This window comes from Cardiocondyla obscurior, linkage group LG05, assembly GCF_019399895.1.
Source record: "Cardiocondyla obscurior isolate alpha-2009 linkage group LG05, Cobs3.1, whole genome shotgun sequence".
Lineage (NCBI taxonomy): Eukaryota > Metazoa > Arthropoda > Insecta > Hymenoptera > Formicidae > Cardiocondyla > Cardiocondyla obscurior.
The window spans coordinates 762556-780754 of NC_091868.1; the positions used below are offsets into that span (position 1 = coordinate 762556).

The window sequence follows — 18199 nt, forward strand, 5'->3', positions numbered from 1 at the left end:
GGGCCCCTGGTCCGTTTGGAATATTTACCGCACTCTTTACCTGCGGTCCCCATATTGAGAATGCTGATCTCCCCGAAGTAGGAACCCGCCTTAAGGGTGGCGAGCACCGTCTTCCCGTTGTCGGCCACCACCTGCAGTCGGCCCCTATTCACTATGTACATCTCCTTTCCCACCTCACCTGTAATCGCACAAAAATCACATCTAAGCGAACGCTGATTATTCCGCGGTTCTATCTTCAATTCTAAATCTTTATCAAAACGCGTATTATTATACGTGAATATTATCATCCCCGACAATGAAGCTGGTATAAAGGAAACGGCGTTACAAGTCGCGTTTTCTCTCTCTCCGAGACGTCTTCTATATAAAGTTTTGCGAATGTACTTAACATAAATTCGAGATATCTCGCTTTACGAGTCTATAAAAATAATAAGCCGCTGGTACAAGCGCAGAGCTGGTTGGTATATCACAAAGTATACGACAAGGGCTGATAGCTTTTTCTTTACACCTAGTAATGTGCGGCCATCGTTCCACCGATCCTACTTTTGTCATTGTATAACGTTTGCCGTAAGTTGAGAATTTATAAACGGACCCACTGCGCACACGTGCAATTTTGATTATTTTGTCTTTTTCTAAAATATGACACGTCGAGGAAAACTAATATAATTAATTAACGTTGAAGGTGTTGACTTTAATAAAAAAAAAAAATAAAAAAAAATAAAAATATAAAAAAAAGATAGTACAAAAGCGCGCAACAGGATACGGAGGGGAACGGCCGTCATTTGTCCGGCAAGTAGTAACGCTCAGTCATAATTCCAACCGTAGCGCTAGAAGCGTGGCGAGGAAGGAGCTCGCCCATCAAAGGGAAAGTATTGCACCCCGCATTCCTACGCGCACATGGCGGTCATTTTGCCGGTAGTGAAAAGAAACCCTATTGAGAGGATAAAGTGGATGAAAGGCAAACGATCCGCGAGGAAAGACGATTCGGTTCTCGGCCTTCCGCGCCGCTTTGAAATTATTCCCGCGACAGCTTACGAGTATCGAGAACAGATACTAAATATACCGATAAAAATGCCGGGCGTAATAGCGTGAGCTTTTATTTGCGAGCGATGTACAAGGCGGATACCGAGTTTCTCTAATGCGCCATAAATATTCAAAAATAGATAGCGAGGTCGTATTTTTCAGCAGGTTCCGTTCCAGAGAACTAGACTTCTCGATATCGAAAGAATAACTGCTTCCCGAATATTGTCATTTAAATCATCGTAGATTTTAATTCGCTTCGTGAGATAAGTTAAAAGAGAAAAAAAAGAGGTGACTACTTTTATTTTACGTATATTTTTAATACAACAGTAGACCTGCGTCTTCAGATTTTTTTTTTTTTTTTTTTTTTTTTTAAACGATATTAAATTTTGCTGCACTTATACAAGAAATATATTTTCGGAAACTGTGTATCGAATGGCGATGTTAGTCGTTAGAATTTACGAGCCGCTTCTGTATACGACTGGACTATACCGAAGTAGTTATGCAGAGAACAAACAGTGGCAGCTCGTGCTTCCTTCTATCGCGTTAATAACGAGCGTGGCAGTCACTTTTTTAGCCGTAAAATAAAAATATTCGTCTACCAGAGATGGTCTCCGGTGACGGCATAGGAAAAGAGAGAGAGAGAGAGAGAGAAAAGGCACGAGTAACCATTTTTCACAACCGCGCTACGTAGTTTGGCGTGCTTCCAACGCTGCGTGCTTTCATAAGCAGGACACACCAAATCCGAGGAGAAATCGCGGGGATGGGAAGAGGCCTCGAGAGGTATCAAGGGTTCGCACTCCTCGGGGGATCGTAAATGGCGACGAGAATGAACTCAGCCAACTGCTAACGACGAGATATTTTGCCGCATTTTTAACTAAATCCTAACTTGCGGGATTAATTTTTTTTTCTTTCCCCTCGCTAAAGCGGCTCGCAACAGGAAGTGGATATAAAATACAAGCCCCCGACCTAATGCACCGCGCCGGAAGTAGCCGCTGGTAGAACGATGACCGGACGACTTACCTTTCCGGCAGATGTAGTCGCCAGGTGAGAAAAGAACGGGCCGTAGTCGTAGCACAAGCTCGCACAGGAAGCCAGCCTCCGTATTCTGGAAGATTTCGACCCTCTTCAGCGTGTCCAGGTGTACGTTTATCGCGATTTCAGCCTTCAGCTTATCTGCAAAAAAGGGGGTGGCGATAAAGTGCAAAGAAAAAAAAAGGGGGGGAAGAGAACGCCGAGGAATCAGAATCTCCGAATTAATTCCGGAGAGTGCAGTTTATACTTTCGCCACGCGGAACGTGCACCGCGAACGATCCCGGATCGGTTATAACGACGTGCAGAAAAGCGTAGGTATTCATTTTTTTTTTTTTTAATTAATTTAAAATTACAAATATCTACACGAAACGTCTCCTCTTTCGCCCCTAGTTTGCGTCAGGCATTTTATATATTTCTCACTTGATATTTAGAATTTCTTTCACGCGATGCGGCGTTGAAACTTTTGTGCGCAACAATTTACATCGTTGCACAACAACGGCGGAAGTCGCCAAGCGCTAGAGGACTGTTTCTGTTGCACGGCAACTTCATCCAAAACTTCAAAGAGTGAAACTGTTCTAAAAAGAAGAGGTGTTTTTTTTTCCTCTTTTTTTTTTCTTTTGCCAAAGTGACGTCTCATTAGCCAGAGACACTTTTTTGTACATGAAAAACGTACTTCTTTTGTAGGTGAAAATCTTAGTTACAATTACACGCGCGGCCAGCAAAAGTAGCCAATTAAAGAGAATCTTGATAAACGATCGACCTACATACATTTTAACTAAAAATTATATAAATATATAAAACTTAAAAGAATAAGAAACTTATTAAAATACAAGTATCTCGCAGAGAATATAAAATTATTGTTTTTACACAAGTTTGTATTAATTTAAAACAATTTTCGTTATAAAGTTAAAATGCTTCGAGTTCCAATATTCATTATTTAATTTAAATTTCCATTAAACATCAATGTTTGTATTCTTTTAAAATACATAACAAAGAGACATTTCCTATTAAAGTATTTATTAATTTGTTGTATAAATCTAATTATTTTTTAAATCAAATAATGATTCGACTGCGCGACAGCTCCGCATTTCCGCGCGCGAATGCCCATTCTTGGCGAAAAATATTACATGATATTAAATAACAAATTAATGCTAATATTAATTTATAAATTAATTAATTTACAGGCAATTATATCCATTAAATGTCTATCGTAAATAAATGTTGGATTAATTCATTAATATATCCGACTTGGCGGATTAATCGCAGTTTCACAAAATAAGATTTATCGGCTTGGCATTATTACCCGCATGAATCCTTGATTAACAGGATGAAGCTTAACATACTGTTACTATTGTTGCTGGAATAATTATAGCTGAGCATGCACCAGAAATTGATAGTTAACCCAGAACCTCCGTCTACCATGCAAGTGTACGCTGAAAGGCAGATATGGCAGCGGCAGCTAGCGAACGTGACTTTATTACAGCGTCGTGTGCGTCGAGTTTCACATGTGCCGAATGTATATACCGCGCCGGCCCGGTTTGCCGAAGACTGATTTCTCCCCGTTCTTTTATCCCCTGCCTCCGCATGCCTAGAATTACGTACGCTAGCCGCTTTCGCCGCAGAAAATGCCATATCTGCTCTACGATGTACATATACGCAATGCGCTACGACGTTACTATTGTTATTATTGCGGCAATGCAGCTGCGTAATTAGCATTAACCTCCGCAAATTAGCGTTAATTGTCATTGCGCAAGCTGTTGCAAATATCGAAAGACGTGCTGGAATTTTTAATTTTTCCTGAAACTTTCCTCTTCGATCGCGACACGTTTCTTGCCGCGCGCGATTATATTATATGTATAACACGTAATGCAGCCTAATTGCTCGTCTCGGTGCCGATGTAATTCAATCATTAAACGCCAGGAAAAAAATGTCCGTGCCAGCTGTTTTATTTCGCGTCGATGATGTACTCTACGTGTTATTATATTTCATTGATAATCAAAGGAAAGATATATCCCTTTTAGGCAACGTTCTAACGTTTTATTGAGGTAAGTTGTAAAACTTTTAGAGGCGGTTCGACTTTTTGCGCTTCGCGAAAGGAAAATCTCTCAAAGACGTAACTCGAAATTAAAGTGGTATTTAATTATAAAGCGTTTTAAAAGTTCAAATTAATTACCCGTCGGAAAATCATTCGGTACTTTATAGAGACGTATATCCGTGGGTCTTCGACGTCATTATTTCTTGAAACTTTTATCGCTCGCGTAACAACCGATTAAACAACGTAATACGAAAAACCTTCGTATCGTAATGGCCGACAGTTTTTCATCTCGCGCTAATATTCAATTTTCAACCTCTCGTTATGCCGCGCGTTATACAATACTTGGAGAGTTTACAGCTCGCGTCTTACGGCAGGTTTATCGGATGAGAAATGTGCGCCATTCGAACGAAACGATTTTCAGGATGTTGTCCGCGCGTTCCTCGCTTTCACCCTCGCGGAAACTCATCTGAGAAGCGCATTCCGCTTTCGCGGTGAAATAATAACGTTGCTCCTCGGCCATTTATTCCCACTTTAATGTTCTATGTTCTAGACTGCGTCACGTTAACCGTGTCTAAATTCCGATTCTACTCCTATTGAATGAGGGGACGTTATTACAATAGTCGGGTAAAACGAAAAAAAAAGAAAAAAAAAACGGAGCAACGCGAAATACATTTTTCTCCATTTAAGAAACAAAAGGACTCGCGGAAGAGTGGTTAATGCAAAAGCCAGCTGCTTTATTATGGAGATCCTTTTCCACAGTTGTCAGCTGAGCGATTATGAAGAGGTCCCTTAAAATGTGCCAGGAAAACAATTGAAAACTTTACGTCAAGCTGCGAAAGAACGCACGTTGCATGGAGGCAATTATTTTCTCGAACGCGAAATAAAAAACAGTTTTTTAGAGGTTCGCGAAAATATAAAAAAAATTAGAAAAAAAAGAAAAGGAAAAAAAAAACTGACAATTTTCTTCTTAGAGAGAGCTTGACTTTGCGTTAAGCACTCTTGTATATCTCGTGTAATAAATTTCAACGTAAGTCCTCCTGTGTTACCCGGCCCTGTGCATGGATCCCCTGTTCTTCTAGTTTATTTGCTTCTATACACCCTGCGTTTTATGTTGCATATAGTCTCTTTTATAGTATGTCGCCAGTGATAGAATCATTATTGCGCTGCTTTACTAGCACAACTGCGAGAACTTTATATTTCGATAAAAATATTATCATTTATTTCAACGATGGACTCGAAGTATTTCCTCGATAATCGATTCGGAAATATTGTAGATTTGCAATATTTACGAATTTCCTACATTTTACAAGCAATGAAGAAATAATTGATTCAAAAATTAATCGTGCATATTACATTATTATAAATTACGTAATAAATCGACACGTTTGTCGCAAAAAGAAACGCGTAATTTTGTGCTGAAGTAAAAACAAAAGCAAATATATGTGTATCGTTACGAGATAAATCTTCACAATAATACATAATAATTTAATTTTGTGATATTAAATCATGAAACTAAATTAAAAAAAGAAAATAAATTTACGGGTTAAAATATTTGAAAAATAAACCCTCTCGGGGAAATTTTTTTTTCAAATATTTCAACTCCTAAATTTCCCTTCTTTATTTAACTTTAAAACCCAATATCTCGAAATGAATAAAAATGGAGCCGTGTATAAAAGTATCATTATTAAAATAGCGCTTTCATATACAAGTCGATTTGCTTTCCTGTTTACCATGTAAACTGCACCGCGCAACGAATAAGTTTATTTAACATAAAAATAAACATTTAATTTCTAATATGCAGCGCAGTCCGCGCGATAACGGATAATAGAAGATGCGTTTGCATATCGGTATCATGTGTAAATCGATGTGTTTTCCTATTTATGATGCAAATGCCACTTACGCAAATTGTTTACTGCGTCACAAAGAGAATGGATTTAACGGCCGTGGGGGTGGGACCGAGTAAATTATAATTTTCGGATAAGTCGGGAGCTTCCAGCGTGCACTTTTATCTCGCCCTTTTGCGGGAGACACCCGAGCGAAAACTCGCCCGCGACCGTTTGCTCTCGCGCGGTTTGCATTAAAAGGCGACCAACGTTGGAACAACCCGTACACGTTAGCCTTGCTTACGCGTCGCTTTGCTCGCGTTTTAGTTTGCGGATCCTGCCAGCGCGCGTTATGAGATCAAATGTTTTCCGTGAAATTATATAACGTTAACACCGGCGGAAAGGCGGCGATATCGTTTCATTGCTCGTAAACACTCGCCGGCGCCGCAACTTGTAACCCGCCGTTATTCGATTAATAAGTGAAAAATTTAAAGCCTTATTCAAGATTTTCGCAGTGGACGAAGTTACATTAATTACCACGTGTATTAAATTACACGCCTCGCGGAATAGCCTTACTTAACCGCGCCCGCATAGATTCTGCAGACTTATATAAATATCATAAAGTTACAGCCACGGCCGCGCAGCCGGATTTTCATATATCTCGCGCTTATGAAAGTAAATTTGCGCCCGCATCTCTTCTATATTGCGCATTAATAACGATAACTACGGGGCGAAGAGAAGATTAATGATCCATATAAAAATAACTAATTACGACTGCGTTAATTACATTACTTGCCTTTCATAAATCACTTACGTTAAAAATAACAGTACACGAGCGCGGGTATTTTTTTTTTTCTCCGTAAAAAATATAGCTCTAAATTCGCGAATAACATTTTGCGAACAATAATGCACACGTTAGTTTCTAGTGGTTTATCAGCAAATTAATAGGTGCATATATTTTTTTTTTTTTAAATACGTATGCAAGTGAAACTTACCTGGAAGACAACTCACTGCTTTCTCTTCGTCGGAGCACTTCTGCGTCAGCCACAAATAGTCGAACCACTTGATAACTTTAACCTGCAAATGATTCGGCACTCTCCTCATCCGCATGTAAGTCTTGACGCCATCCAGCTTCGCTGCAACCGTAAAAATTTCTGTTAAAACGCATGTACAATACCAAGTGGCGGTGGAACAATAATTATTCATAAATGCCCGTAACGATTTAATTATCTCGACTTAATTTTTATCAATTTTCCCGCGTTTATCACGGTAACATCTGTCACGCGATCATTCGCGCTGCAGCAAATGAGATATTAATTCTCCACGAGCCAATTTATGTATATATGACACCGTTTCCGGTAATATATATGTTCCCCGAGTTCAACTAATTATCATTTAAGCATCGAAAATCTCGCGTGAAACCGTTCCATTTGCTAATTCGAGAACGTGATAATACGTTATTATACAAATGAAGCGTTCGATGATTATTAATCGTCGCGGTCAATATTGGCGATTAAAGTTGATAAAATAGTACGTCGCCCTTGGTCCCGCGTGACCTCGCGAGCTGAATGATTCAACGAATAAACGCATTACGAATGTAGGCACCGGCGCCGAAGTATTAAACTTTTTACCATTAAATTACGATTCCATAAGAGCGACGTTTTATTGTCGAGGCGCAACGCTTTGCCCCGGCTTAACGAATCCCTTTTCGATCACTTTAATTAAATCGCACGCCGATTGTAAATTAACGAAGCACGTATATAATTTAATGCTATATATTTTCTCGATGCACTTATATCTCCCGCAAGGAACTAACTTTTGATCGTGGTAAAGACCGTATTGCCGCGGCTATCAGTTAATTGAAACGTATGAGGACAAAAAGAATTCTCTTCCCGTGCGATCCTCGTTCTTGTCCATTTCACGAGGACGGCGAGGAAAGCGTCGATGAGATCTGTTAATATAGCGATATCGCGATATATCCGTCGTGCGATCGCTGCGCGGGTCGCACGATCAATAAGCAACGCAACTAAATGGAAAGCTAAGATACGGCTACGGTTTTACGAGCACCGATCTCTGTTACATTGCTGCGGCAAAGTGGAACAGAGGCATTTACTTAAATGTAATGCCGTTAAGTATAATATACGTGTATTGTAATATTAATAGGCAAAAAATATTCAACGAGATTTAAATACTTGGCTGTAAACTGATAAGATAATTCAACATTTAATTCTATCTAAAGTATGTGACGTTGCGTTTAAAAAATTTATTTGCACGAGAGATAAATTATAGAGTCAACAAGATTAGTTTGAACGAGACTGACGCTGCTAGTAAACCCCATGTAGTTTTATCTTATTTTAAAATTAATGCAGTCGCGGGTAACATCGCGGATACAAATGTATGTGAAATAAAAAATAAAATAAAAAAAAAAAAAGAGAGAGATTTGCAAAATTGCGTGAAAAATGGCGGAAACGTGCCCGTCGTGCCAAACTATTTCGGTGACAGAACGTAATTTTGCAAGTACTTTTACGACGTAGTTCCACTTGAAGAAAGTACGGCATGCGCACGTAGCACGGTTTCAGCTAAAGTTCTTGATGGCAAGCAGCGTTGAGTAAATGTTTCGACGACCCTGTTACGCGTAGCAGAAATATACTCGTACACTCGGATCATCTGAGGATTTAGCGTCGGTTTGTGGCATCGCACGCATGGATTCGCGAAAGCAACGTAAGACAAAAAGAAAAATTGCGCCTGTCTCTAGAGAAAATGGCGACGGGAGTCGAAAGCTTGCGTTCCACCGTTGGCATACATCGCCAAGTAATTATTTCTTCCCGACGATCTCGGTGGTCGGTAAATGCGGAGAGTCGCATAAAAATTCGACAGGTAGGGTCTTTTCCGGCGACTTTAATCGATAATCACGTAAGTGAAAAAGAATATTTTATTACCCGAATATTATTTCGACGAGCAGACAATCCCTACCGCCACCGACGTCTCTTAATTTTCGAGAGCGTCGTATCTAGATGAGGTGATATCTCTTATGCAGTTTGCCGACGGTATTATCGACTAACGTTACGTTAAAGCTGTGCAGCTCGTTCCGTAGATTTATATTTTAGACGCGAAAGATAAATTCCATTACTTAACTCTATTAAATGTCACTTTTCCCTGCATTAAATTAAATAATCTACTTCCCAGCACGTAAAATTGGATACCTCGTGGATTTAATAAATTATGAATTACTTTTGCTTCTCGGAATCTTGGCCGACTTTTTTTCTTATTTTTTTTTTTTCTTTTTATTTCGGATGCTCAAATGTTAATGCACGACGCGGCTTGGGAGTCCGCAGTGCGGAGTTGACTGCAGCGATCTAATTTTGTCGTATGGATACCGGGCGACGAGGTAGTCGTCGCTTCCAGGCTCCATCGTCGATCTATCCCGATATACCCCCGCGAATAATCAATTCCAGATACTTCTCGGGCCGGATTCGATCGAGGGCGGAATTCCCCGCGCGAGCGGGCGCAATTCGGAATTGGCCGAAAATGGGTATAACGGGGACACGCCGCCGGCCTGGCTTCGTCTCGCTTGACTGACAAGGAAGAGGGGTAGTTTCTATCGGAAATGGGCTTTCGACCGACCGACAGCCGTGCCCATTTCGACGGCGCAATTTAACTTACTCCTCCGCTTTTCGCACTTCTATCCCGCGACTCGCGCGCGGCGGATTCGGACGGCGGAAGGACGGACCCGATATTGATAACATCATGTTATACGAATATTAACGAATTCGTCGGAAAGTGCAGGAAGGATTAATTAAGAACCAAGTGGAAATCACGCGAAGTTACACGGCAACGGATTCGTTACACAATGAGATCACGCAATCATCATTGAAATGGTGCGGAACAAAGCGCCCGTCCGTCTGAGTGAATCTCGCAACGTTTCTCCTGACAAAAGTCAGGCCAACTTTCAGGATCCGCAGTTAATTTGTAACGGGAGAATTCTGTTCGGAAGTTCTACTTCCTGACGCGCACCCGCGACGCCATTCGGCGTCAACGTTCCGTTTTACTTCTCTATCCCACTGCGATATTTCGTCGTTCGAAAGTGTATCGTCGAATTAATCATCATCTTGTGATATTTCCTTTTGTCACGTGTTGGCGCTGTTAAAAACGCGAGACGTCTAAAACGTACGATAATTATGTAAATTATACTCGCGTGTAATAAATCCACAAAGCAAAATTAAGAAATAATTTTTTATTAGCTGGCAAGGACGTTTAGAAAATTATTAAAGAAAGCAAAGAGAATTTTTTTCTTTTTTTTTTGTCTACTTTTGATTATATTATGAGGTTTGAAACGCCACAAACTAACTCTTACGTCCGCTCGGGAGAAATAGACTGTAATTTTGAAAGCACTGAAGGGAAAATTCCGGAAACAGGAAAGAACGAGTAAAAATTTAAAAGACATCAGCGAACGATACGCGCTTTCGGAAAAAGTACAAAGTATTCAAATGACTGTTATTCGCAACCAAACAGATTTCTTCGCGCAGTCGCGATTAAATAAATTCTCAAGCCGACATTCACAGTACACCGGTTTGCTGCATGCTCCCCGGTCGCTTTTTCTACCCGATAATCAAAGGGGCTTTCCGCCCCCGCAAAGCGAACACGTACTCGGGATATCCCCGAGAGTTCCTTTCACGGTTCTCATCGTGGAAGGAGGTTACTTTTAAAAGTGAGGAGAAAAAGTGCGCGTACTAAAAAAAGCTCCAAACAAATTACTAGTCGGTTTTGTGAAAAAGAAATTAAATGCGTTGCAATATTTTCAAACGTTTCGAGTGCTCGTTTGTAATGTCTGAGCGCGAGGCGAAATGTTGAATCATCCGAGTGATTCTAGCGTAGAGTACAATTGCGCTTCAAGAGTCGCGCTTCGAACGCGACTCGAGATTAAAGGGCGAAAATTTCGCTCGCACAGAGAAGTTGGAAAAAAAAAACATAAAAAAAAAATGGTAGCGTGGAGGCACAATTTCGAAGAAGGAAAACACGTATAAAATTCAGCCCGCGTCATCGATAAGACTGAATTGAAAATTCAAATCCATTCAGTCGGACTGAAAGAAGCGGATTAAGGTACAACGCGACTCGATCCCTACGTACCTCCGGTAGATTATCTCGCGTGGAGGCACGTAACTCGAATCTAACGGAGGAAGGAATCCCCGCGCTCGCGTCCTGCGAGAAATCCTCGCGAAAGGAGATTTATACGCGTGCGAAAACCGGCGCTTCCGATAACACGTCGAGCATGATATAGCTAACGAGCTCGTGCATCGCGCGAAACGTTTATTACGTATATATATACGTATATATATATGCATATCGGCGAATAGGATCGAGATGTAATAACGCGTGACGCAGCGATTTGCAAGGTAGATTGCACAAGGTACAATTTTTCACTCTTTCAACATCTGCGACTCGAGGAATTACCCGGAAGATATATATCTGCCTTTTCGCGATATCCATGGAAAGACATTTCCACCGGAAAACAGATGAAATTTTTCTAGCACGCTTGTATAGCTTTTCTTTACAGTTTGAATGAGTTTAAAGTGGATCATATATTATTATTATATACGTATATACATATGTAATATTCTCTCGAGTTTATTCCTTAAGTCCTCTTAAAGTTGTAACGCGAGTTTTCGCGTATTTGTTGGTAGTTGGCTTATTTAAATAGTAGCTGAACATCCATACGCCGCTAGCCGTCGTTCGGGAATCTCTTTCCGATTAACGCTCGTAATGGACGGATGAGAATTAGCTCGTTACGCGCTGGGATAGCGATTATGGCTTTCTGGAGCATTTGCGTTCAGTCTATTGGCTTCGCTATCAGCGAGAATCAGAGGACGCAAAGAGCCCTTCGCTAATTCCGACGCCGTAGTCGGTGTATCTTGATGCCAATTGCTTTAATGCCTAATTACGTATGTGCATACTCGTGCCGCGCGCATACCGATCTAGGATTCGATTTTGTTAGGGCAGATCGTACCACTCCAGAACCCGATGCGCCGACGGTGATCCTCTAAGCTATACGTTTTGGCTCTTATAGGTACACATCCATATCCAATCGACCGTGCCGAAAGTTCACGGCTGCCGATCCGTCGCGGACTATTCCGCGAAGCACCCGCCGCCCCGTCTGACTACACGCAGTTCTTAGCTACTTTGACTCCGACAAGAGAGCCTCCGACACGAGAAACGGCGGAGATAAACGCAAACGTTAATTTCTAATTAAAAAAAAATATTTTCCCAATTTTCTTTCAACTTTATATCTAAAATTGAATCTGAAATTAAAAGTCAAAAAAAAAAAAAAAAAAAAAAAAAAGAAATTGGTTCAAGTTTCACGAGAAATAAAATTTAAAAATTATCTATTTCACGTTAAAATTTATTCCGCTATCATTTCGTTCCAGAAATATTATTTTTACGTTGTTAAAAATTCTTAGGGATTCGTTTGTTTAGGATTGTTGATCTTTCGAAAATTTTTGTGAACAAATATTGATGCCAAGTATCTCAGGTTTGTTTGAGAATCCGTAAAGGAAAAAAAAAGGAAAAAAAAAAATATATATACAGAGGGATTTTATAGATAAAGGCCGTACGTCATCGAAAATTCTGAAGATGCCATTTTATCTGATATGCCGGGATAGTTCAGCATAGTTCCGGATCGAAAGTGACTTAACACCACATGATGTAGTTCGCTTGCCACGAGGCAAACGAATTACACGATGACTGGTTCGTTAGCTTGACCACGGTTAATTGGTGCGGCGTAGTTACATAGATTGTTAGGACCGTTTAGACAACTGAACGATTAAATAATTGCTTCGGCTATTTGTCCCCGGGTGCCGAGAACATTTTATTACGCGAGTAGCGTTTCCGTGACAAAGGGAAAGCGGGTGAGAAATAAGAGGCTACGTAAATACAACGCTGGAAAGTAACTAATTAATAGTCGGACTTTCTCTGGAACGTACGTTGTAACGTCGATAAATGGTTACGCAGCGAGGGAACGTGTTCGAGCTGACTCGGGTGTAAAATTGAGACGGTCGCGATCGGTGCGGTACGCCAAACGAAATTCCTTTCATTCCTGCAGCAATCGTTAATTCGGACCCGCACGAACGCCAGCGGCGGTAGTCGGAGATTCGATTACGGAAGTTGCCTTTGCCGGTTCTCCTCGGAAACAGGTGATAGCAAACGACACGGCGACGGTTCGGCGACGCATACCGTATCGCCAATGCAATTTCGTGCACGGATTTCGAGTCGTCCCGCCGGCTGCACCGCCCGTCGCCTCTTTTGCGTTCCATATTTGCCCTAGCTTTGAACGTCACATTTTCCTCGATGTGAGAATACCGTCGCGGGGACCGCACGGGCGCGCGCACGGCAAATGGATAGAATACCGCGGGAATCCAATATCTTCCTTTTACCCTTCATTCCTTTCCCTTTTCTCTCGTTTCTACCGTACGTCCCTAGGCGATCGCCGTGTTACTGCGTACGCTGAGCGGCCGCAACCGAACGGGCAAAGGGCGCAGCGGATCAAGCGAATGCAGAACGGAGCCGCTCGTCCACTCAATTCGCCGGGTTCATAAATAAAAGCCCCCCGCGTATTATACGCTTCCGATGGGAATAACCGCGGCGAGACGTACGACGGAGGAGAGAAAGCGGAAACGAAAGCCGTTTCCAGGAAATATAACGGAGCCGTGACACCGGGGGTGCTACGGCCGTATCAATTCTGTTTGCGTTTGCGGGGACGCGGAAAGGCTGTTGATTCGCTGGCATCGATCGGCTGCGTTGGAAATTCACTTTCGGCCCGGCGCTGTCGCCGCGCACAGACGGGAAGAGAGAAAGGGGAGCTTTGTCACGGCTGTCTGCGACATCCGCGTAATGGAGCGAGTTATTGGTGAAAAATCACTGTGGCCTTTAGATATTTACGAGAGCTTTCTCGATGGCGCGCTTCGGAAAGCCCGCGAAACAGAGGCACATCTGTACGAAATTGTCAGCGTGCTGGTCCCGCGATAAACATGCCACCCGCACCGCCGATCGGTGGACTCCTCCTTGGCGCATACAACCGCGACGCGAACAGAGGGGTGAATAATCGCGGAACGGGGAGCGAAAGGTACGCGACCAAGTAATTTAGATATTAATTTTCACCGCGCGGAACACACGTTTCAATGTTACCTGATTAATAACGGACTCAACGGCTTAAATTACCGAAAGTTTCCCTTCGCGAAACTTGAAATTGCGCAACTTGCCGGGGAGGAGATCCGAATAAATAGAAGCCGCCGGTTTGGATTAAGCACCGCGCGGCGCGGCGACGGCGAGGGGAATTACCCGCGTATGCATATACATATGACCGGGCGCGGGAAAGGAATTAAGTTTGCACAAAGGGATAAGTCCTTTAATCCCGCTCAATGGATCCGGGAGATTATCCGAGTAACGAACGCACGTCGGTCGTTCCTCCCGCCGTAAGGAAAAATATACGCGCCAACCTTTCCGCGTTCTTCCTCGATGAAAATCGTTCGCGTCGCGCCCGGACGCTCGAGCACGAGTCGGAGATACGTACGTGAAACGCATTCTTCTCGCAAAAGGCGGACGTGCCCGTCGCGATGGAATTTCCGACCATCGTTCCCGAGTCGGCAGGCTTAAACCGCCGAGCGAGACGTATGCGCGCGCGCGCTGGAATTATAAACCCGAGAAATCTGCGAGAAATCCGAAACGCCAAAGAATCGACCAAAGCCCGCCGTAATCTATCAAGCTGCGGAATATCGCGTTTCTCGATAACAATGAGGTACGAGTACTGTTAATAGAGTAACGCGCGCGTTCGCACGCTCGTTCAGAATCCCGAATAATTAACGAGGCTGCGTTTCCCGATTAATTGGCCCGGGAGACTTTCGCGAAAATTAATCCACTCTCCGAGGGGTGTCTGCGCAGCGGGATTTCGAAAGCAACAACGAGCCAGCTATTCTCGACGAGTGCACCGCTTTTGTTTTCAATATTTAGCGAGCCTGCATGCCTTATTAAACCTTGGAAACAAGCGTGCCCATCGGTAAGGATATTTTTCTCTCTTTTTATTTTTTTATTTCTTTTTTTTTCCCCTTTTTCTCTGTCCTCTATATTTTTTTACTCGGTTGTACGCAAGCTTCAATGAAATCCGCGTAACGGTCGTATTTTTGGAGGAAAAAGGTAGTCACGCAGTGTTGGTTGACACGGCGAGTCGACACGGGGGAGGAAAAAAAAAAAAAAAAAAAAAAAGGGAGAGAGAGAGAGACTCAGAAATAGTATTGTGACAAAATACGCGAGCCGAATAGAATTTGCGCCTAGCGAGGGAGAAATAACCTAACCCGGCCGTATTTTTCCGTCGTCGGCAATGATTTATAGGAACGGCGCGGACAGTCTGCCGGTGTCTTTACTTTTATTACGTGCAAACTATTTACAGACGCCGTTCATTAGGGGGAGTGCCTTGATCGAGTGGACTGAAAGGAAAGTAATGACGTTCCGGTAGAAGCTATCGGTAACATGGAACAAGGTCGTTAAGACCGCGTCTCGAGGATCCATCGATCTTCCGGTGCCTCGTCTGCGACTGTCAGTTTCAGGTTGCGCGTTCGGATAGACAACGTCGACGTGTCGTTTAGGGACCGGCCGTGACGACTAAAATCGATCAGGACAAGAGTAACTTTTCAAGCAAAGCTTTCGCAATTTTTTTTTTTTTTTTTTTTTTTTTTCTGTTGAAGGGGTTGGATACACGCCGCACGTACGTTACGCTCCCATGAAACACTTGGTCGCTTTACATTTTATCACGCTCGATTGAAATTTAACTTGCACGAGGTTTTGATCTCTCGCTCGCGGAATGATAAAACGCCGTGAAGCTTACGCCACGTCCCGCGAAGAAGATAATAAAATTCGCTTACATTTTTTTTCAGCGGCACAATCATTCTCGTAGGCGCGGCCACTACTCGCCGTCGCGATACAGAAGCCGAGTCTTTTTCGCGCGAAATAAACGTGACTTAGCTTCCGTCGAGTTGAAGCTGGAATCCGGCCAGGAATTATCGCTTTGATCTTTGGTACTGACGCGGGCTCGCAAATGCCCACCATTAACCCTTAAAATATCCGAAAGTTCCGTCGTTAAGCAACGGCAGTATAGTTTAACGTTCGTTCCCGCACTGACGCACGTGCGTCACATTCCAGTACTTAACGTTGCCCCTTTATTTCCCCGAGATCACCCGAGGGTTCAACACGGATCGTAAGCGCCGGACATTTCGCTTTAATATCCGACAGTAACTAGAGATGAATAGCCAAAATATGATTTAATAGCATTTTAACAATGACATCGTAGCACAATATTAATGATCACGGTTTCACCGTATTTCTTGTAAAGTCCGAAGTATACAAGTCGCAGAAATTCTGTATACCAACCTCCGCGATAGATAATTGAATAAAAATATAAAACCAACATTCTCAACTTTAATATTACGAGTGATCTTTCCAGCTTTAACGTGACAAATGATTTCTTTAAAGTTTTTCTTTTTTATGGCAAAAAGAAAAAAAAAAGAAAAAAGAAACGACTCGCGAGTTATGTATATTTCTCTACATTCGAACATCAAGAAGCAAAGCCATCGATATTGCGCGAGTTTTGAAACCCCGTTATCGAAGATATATTCATATGTACATGTATGTATTATATGTATCTCGACGCGACCACTTTGCGCGTTGCTGCATGCGCAAAAGTGCTCGAAGAAGGACATCGTCCTTCCGGAGCTTCGCATCTCCATCGAGCGCTCCTTGCGAATTGGACGTCCGCATTGAAACGCGGTTCGACGAACCGGGTGGAAAAATGATGAGAGATACGGGCGCGGGGTGAACGGTGCCGGCTGGATCGCGGCCAAGGATCTTCCCGATCCTTTGATCGCGACGTCGACCGAATCAGAGAAAGATATTCGGAGAGGTTGCTTTTCCAAATTCATCCCGTGCACATCGAATCCGCGATTACGAAAATTAGACCGGGCAGGATCGCGCTGATGCCGGTAGTGGAACCGCGAGGGTAGACCGCCGGCGAGGTGACACACGTACATTTCCGGGTGTGTACGTAATAGCTAGGCAGCCAATCGTCCAATTGTTAGTCGCTATCGCGCGCGGCCGCGAAAGATTTAATCCCGCTAGATCGTATTTGGCGTCGATCGATGGCGGGTGCAAAATTGCCGACGCTATACGGTATCTACCCGCCGTCGTCGGATATATGCGGATACCGCCGTCGGCCGTGCATACGTGGCGGCCTTCAACAAAGCGTGCAATCCGCAGACCGCAGAGGACGCGGACACGTGGCTCGTTTACGCTGCCCTTTAATCGCGCCGGAACTTCGGTCACGGTTTCCATTTACCAACTCCTACATCGGTACCGGAATCGTGAAACTCCGCGGTCGACGGCGTCACGTCGAAGTAATACATTTGACGTATAAAGAAAGAAAAAAAAAGAACACGACGACTAACATTTCGTAAGAAGCTTTGCTTGAAAATTATTTGAATTATTTGAGAACCTGGTGAAATTTATTTGACCAATTTTGACTTTGTTGTAAAATTTTAAAATAATTGTAAAATAAAAATTTTTGTGTTAAAAAACATAAGATCTCCGCAAGGTGTCGATTATTAACGAATTTGTAGTAATTGAATAGCGATAATAATGCCAGCGACGTAAGCGAGAAACGGAGAAATATGTAAAATAAAGATAAATCACGAGAACAAAGTCGGTAAAGAGATCGTTGTGGAGTATACGCGGATAACAGATCGAGTCGCTGATGGTAGCAGATTTAGTCTCGCTCGCGGAGAAATATAAACGAGCGATTTAATCATGCGCTCAAGGCGACTGCGGTGCCACTAAAATCCTTTGCAACGACGCCGAAAAGAAGCTCGGGAATAACCCGGCAACTAGCAGCAGCAGTTTCAGCGCAATGAATCGCCATTCATAAAACAAAGGGGTGCAATCTCGCTCTTCCGCGGGGACGTGCGGCGGCGACGACGGAAACGCCGATCCTGGCGACGCCCGCTGACCATAAAGAACGGTTTTCGCCAGATATACGCCGGCCAGTTTCCCCTCCCTAAATGAATCTCGGCTTTCGATCCCGGCGGAGAGAATTTTGCTCGGTGGAGTTTCAGTTAAAAGTCTCGCTATCGGCAAAAACGTTTTCGGACCGGCGCGGAAATTGAGCCCGTCGAAATTTTCGCAGCGCTCGCAATCTCCTGGGATAAAAACGATATACGGAACCGGGGCGGGATTCGCCGATTTTCATCGGTTTAAT

At 43.0% G+C, this 18199-nt stretch overlaps 1 protein-coding gene across 7 annotated transcripts in view; it reads right to left on the reverse strand.

The window, feature by feature from the left end:
- The window catches only part of LOC139102746 (cyclic nucleotide-gated channel alpha-3), a 136124-nt gene that overhangs the window by 14096 nt on the left and 103829 nt on the right, over positions 1-18199 (reverse strand). For 5 of the 7 annotated variants that reach the window (XM_070656864.1, XM_070656866.1, XM_070656863.1 and 2 more), the window contains exons 10-12: positions 6906-7046; positions 2041-2193; positions 29-178 (exon numbers count right to left, since the gene is read on the reverse strand). In XM_070656864.1, the coding sequence (XP_070512965.1) occupies positions 29-178; positions 2041-2193; positions 6906-7046 (444 nt within the window). The remainder of the gene's footprint in view (positions 1-28; positions 179-2040; positions 2194-6905; positions 7047-18199) is intronic. The other 2 variants (XM_070656869.1, XM_070656865.1) reach the window with 1 other exon arrangement.